General features: G+C 51.9%; 1 protein-coding gene across 1 annotated transcript in view; it reads right to left on the reverse strand.

Annotated features, from left to right (window-relative positions):
- Positions 1-2,025: 2,025 nt before the first annotated feature.
- Positions 2,026-5,165, reverse strand: part of LOC125034670 — a 128,322-nt gene continuing 125,182 nt past the window's right edge. Inside the window, exon 2 of the mRNA XM_047626570.1 lies at positions 2,026-4,598. Within this exon, the coding sequence (XP_047482526.1) occupies positions 2,026-4,197 (2,172 nt within the window). The 5' untranslated portion in view covers positions 4,198-4,598. The remainder of the gene's footprint in view (positions 4,599-5,165) is intronic.

Below are 5,165 nucleotides of genomic sequence, written 5' to 3' on the forward strand. Positions count from 1 at the left end.
TATATATATATATATATATATATATATATATATATATATATATGTATATATGTATATACACACACACACACACACACACAATATATAAATATATATATAAATATAAATATATATATATATATATATATATATGTGTGTGTGTGTGTGTGTGTGTGTGTGTGTGTGTGTGTGTGTGTGTGTGTGTGTGTGTGTGTGTGTGTATGTGTGTGTGTTATTGAAGCACAGTATTACAGTTTCATAACTTCTTCGCTACAACTTTACAGGCTCTAATGAACGCCCTGGGCATTGTCACTGCGTGGTTATGTCATCATTAACCACTGACTTCAATTAGTAACGGTGATAGTATCATTGACTTCATTTGTGCAATTGTGTTATCTCGGTTCATTTGTTCTGCTTTGACTGCCTTTGCTTGTGTTATTATTTGAATTTGCAACTGCCGTTTGGTCTGCGAACCTAATTACTTCTAATAAGTGGTGTGCGTGTTATCCTCATTAGGTTAATAACATGAATAATTAAGTTAATTGTCCTTCGTTGCCAATACCATTTGGTCTCATATCGAATTATTTAGAACTTTAGAATTATTATTGAACTTGTCTGTCAGTCTGTGAATACGTTTCATTGTGTAAGCGTGTACGTGTGCGTGTGAGTATTCGTGTGTGCCTTCGTTCGTGTGTTTGTGTGTGTATACGCGCTCGTCTGTGCGTTTGTGTTTGTGTTTGTGTGTGTGTGTGTGTGTGTGTGTGTGTGTGTGTGTGTGTGTGTGTGTGTGTGTGTGTATGTGTGTGTATGTGTATGTGTATGTGTATGTGTATGTGTATGTGTATGTGTGTGTATGTGAGTGCGCGTGTCCTTCACATACGAACAAAACCAATCTATATATCTGCTCTAATATGCACTATATCTCTAACCAACGAATATTTAGAATGAACCAATGATCTAAAAAACATATATACTAATAATAATGTGGATGCAAATATTTCCTCCAAAAACATTATCAGTGGAAATTAGAAATTCCCACTCCCATCCACATCTCTAATTTCGAATTACAGTCTACCTACAGTTCGCAATTTTGCCCCCTCCCCCCCCTCAAAAAAACCCTGCTATCCATCGCACTTTAGAAAATTAAACAAGATTGATAATCCCATAAAAAAACCCAATATTGTCGGCGTTTAATTCAACATTCTGATCCGCATTGCTTTGGCAGGAGTATTAATTCGTTTGTCACTGATTAACCGGCTCGTCCAATTTTCCCACGAAAGGGATACTGGCCAAATCATTTCGATTTCCTGTCCTTAATCAGGGTGGCTGTCATACGATATTTATTCGAGTGCCGTCACAGCTGCGTGAATATGAATGAACTCAGAAGCTTAAAATAGGAATATCTAATAATGATAGTGCAGATCTGATAGTAATAATGATATTAATGTTAATAATAATAATAATGATATTAATGTTAATAATAATAATAATAATAATGATAATAATAATAATAATAATAATAATGATAATAATAATGATAATAATAATAATGATAACGATAATGATTATATTATTAAAAATAACAATAATAATGATTATATATATTTATTATATATACTTATAACAATTGTTATAAATATATACAATATGTATACATTAGTAGCTAGAGTGAAAATACAGGTTCCTTGTCATTATTACAATTTTTGTTTATTGGTCTGAAAAATACCATAATGATTTATCTATAACGCTTACGTTTACCTCTGAGAACGGCTTGGAAATGTTAAATGTCGTCGGGATGATATTACGTACCATTCGTTGCCATAGTAACAAAAATACTTCCTACAGCTAAGGACTGACTGAGGATTAAATCAGGCCGTCGTTCTGGCATGTGCAGGGAAGCCAGCATGTGATCAGGGTTTATATGTGGGAGTATCTTTTTCTTCAATACTTTTTTAAAGCTCTTTTGATTAAATCATACCAAGAAGATCAGACCAAATAGGATTTACATTTTCTAATGAAAGTGTCTTTCTCCCTTGTTCTATTGTTTCATCTGGGCCCCGTATGCCGCGCATACCAAGGCATCAGACCAGGAGCCAGTAGATGCCTTATTAACAATATCTCGAAATCTGCCAACCTTTCAAGAGTGCAAACGCACTTACCTCTGACGATGCGGAGTCGGAGTCTGCCGTGGTGGAGGAAGGCGTAGGGCAGGTAGAGCTCCCTGCCCTGCGTGACCACCTTGACGCCGCGGCGCCCCGTCCCGACGGCGCCCTCGCCCGTGCCCCAGTACCCCGAGTCGGGGCCGCGGGCGGACGACCCGCCGCTGCACCCACTCTCGCCCGACGACCACGTGAGCGAGGGGAGGAACTGCGGGGAGAGGGGGGAGCAGCGCGGGGGAGGGAGCGGGGGCAAGTTCAGACAGAACGTCTGGCCGTCGTCGCTGAGCGAAGTAATGTTCTGGTCCAGACTGTTGTCACTCCCGCCGAGGCTGAGGTGGAGGCGCTGGCTGGCGGCGGCGGGCTGGGGCACGCCGTTGGGGACCCGAGGGGGCGTGACCACCGGGTCCACCTGCTGCAGCGGCTGGTGCCACGTGAAGATCTGGCTGTCTTCCCGCGGCCACGACAGCACGTCCTCCGGGCTCAGGATGTGCGTGGTGCTCAGGTCAGACTCCAAGATGCTGTCGGGAGTGCGCTCCCCGGCCGCCAAGTCGCCGTCCGCGGGCGCGTCGCTCTCGCCGCTCCGAAGGCTCGCTCTGGCCGCCGCCTCTGCCGCTTCCGCCCTCGCCAGGAGCCCGGGGAGCTCCTCCGCGTCGGGCGTGCGGTCGCTGTCCGTGGCCTCCTTCTTCACGCTGCTCTGCTTCGACCTGTTACACTGCTCCTTCATGCACTTGGACAGCGGCTCCGCGTCGTCCCGGAACCGCGCCTTCGCCCCGCCCAGGTTGTCGCAGTCCTCCGGCAGGTCGAACGTGACCGAGTGACCCGAATCCGACCTCTTCCTCCTGAGTTGCCCTTTGTGCTTGAGGTTGGACCTAAGGCTCGAGGTGGGTGTGACGGCGGCCAAGGGTGCGGCGGTGGGCGTCGTGGGCGGGCGGGGGTCCCCGTGCAGCGGGGGGAGCATCACGTCCCTCTTCCCCGGGGTCGACGGCGAGAACCGCCCGTCGCCGAGGCTCAGGACGGCTTCGTGGAGGTAGCTCGGCGCCGCTATGTTGTTGACCCTGTCGCGCGCGCCGGAGGTCACGGCCTCGCGCGCCATGGAGGTCACGGCGTCTCGGACACTGGAGGTCATCGCGCTGAGCTGACCCGTGCTGAAGGTGAGGATGCCGGGCGTCACGTCCCGGCAGCCGCGCGGGGGGTCGCTCAGGATCTCGGGCGTGTCCGTGGAGCTGCTCCCCAGCGCCGAGTCGTCCAGGTGGAGCGAGTAGTCGCTGCGCGTCTTGGTGGGCTTCCTCCTGATCTGGCCTCGGGCGCGCGTCTCGTCGTCCTCGTCCGACGTGCTGATGACGTCAGCCCTCTGCGCGGCGTGCGGCGGCCCGCTTTCCTTGTCTCTGGCGGCGTCGGCGCTCGGCCGCATGACGTCAGCGCCGGCCTTGCTCACCCTCCGCCGGATGGCAGAGCTCCGTCGCGACGCCTGCATGGAGAACTTCCTGGGCAACGAGAACCTGGTCGAAGGGTGCGGGTGCGGGCGCGGGGTCTCCTCCGTCGAGCCGGGCAGCGACCGCCGGCGGGACCGCCCCGCGACGGGCGCCTCGTCCTTACTCGCGCCGACGGAGCCCTTGGCTTCATCCTTCCTTTTCTCCCCCCCGCTACTTACATTTTTACTTTCCGGTTTAACTTCATTTTCATTATTGTTTGTCACTGCCGACGCAGCGTTTGCCGCTTCAGGGCGAGATTTGGCTGGAGTTTTTGTCCGTAACTTTTCCAGCAGATTTTTGGCAGCCTCGCCGGTGTCGTACCTGCGGTCCACACAGCCCTCGGTGTAACTCACACTGCTGCGGAGCTGGGTCGCCGCCAGGCCGTGGCCGCCCGCCTGGTAGATCCCCCCGCTGGCGGAGAGCGTGGGCGTGGTGGGGCGACGGGGGGTGTGGGTGCGGCGCCCCGCGGCCCCCGGCCTGACGACCTCCTGGTGCGTGGCTGCTGGAGCGGTGGGCGCGGTGGTGGCGGCATCTCCTCCCTGGTCGGGCACCAGCCACTCCAGCAGGTTCCATAGTCGGCGGGACATGGCGCAGAGGGCGGCATTATGGGCGCCCTCCCGCGCTCGCACTCGCTGCTCCCGATCCCTCCGCCGACGGGCTGTCTCTCGCCACTGCAGGATCACTCATTATTTCTCGCGCAATATCGATCAGCGGGAAATGCACCGAATCTGCAGGATGCAATCTTCAACAACACCTAAAAATACACTGCACGAGAACACACACACACTCTCAAGCATATTCACCGTCCCCTTTGAACTCAGGACACTCTGCACTTGGAGAGTCCATCACAACAAGTAATTTATTCCTGCCTCATCACAATGTCCCTCGAGAGGCTTTGGTCGAGGCGGCCGAGGCGATGGACCGGCGCCAAGTACTCTACGTCAGAGCTCGTGAAAACACTCGCTTCGCAACATGATCAAAATTCTACCTGGAAAGCCAAAGAAAAATGAATACCTGTTATCGAAATATCTGCTAATGTGCAGATCGCGAACCCAGCGTGTATTATCGTATTTCGGTCCTGCAGTCCGCAACCAGCCTCCTGTGCACAAGAACCTGCATTCATCGCTGCCAAGAGCATTCTCCGTCTCTCTATCTCTTTCTTTCTTTCTCTCTCTGTCGCCTTTATCTTCCTTCTCCCCCTTCTCTCTTTCTCCCTCTCCCCCACCCTCCTCCTTCCTTCCCTCTCGCTCCTTTCCTCTCCCTCTCTCCCCCACCCACCCTCCTTCCCTCTCCCTCCATCCCTCCCTCTAGCTTCCCAACCTCCGGCACTTCCGTTCTTTCTCGATATCTCCTCCATCGCCCCGTGTTCCGAAATTTCAGCGACTGCTTCCCTGCACTCTTGCATCCTTCCCTGGCTCTTGTCCAACGCGTCTGCTCTTTACTTCCGGCATGTCTGGCTCCAAGCGCGTCTGTCTGCTTTCCCCATACGTCTGGTAGTAGTAGGCAGTAGGCCTTCGCGTGCTTTCGAAAGCGAAGTATCTCCCATCTCGACGGA

This window comes from Penaeus chinensis, chromosome 18 (genome assembly GCF_019202785.1).
Source record: "Penaeus chinensis breed Huanghai No. 1 chromosome 18, ASM1920278v2, whole genome shotgun sequence".
Taxonomy (NCBI): domain Eukaryota; kingdom Metazoa; phylum Arthropoda; class Malacostraca; order Decapoda; family Penaeidae; genus Penaeus; species Penaeus chinensis.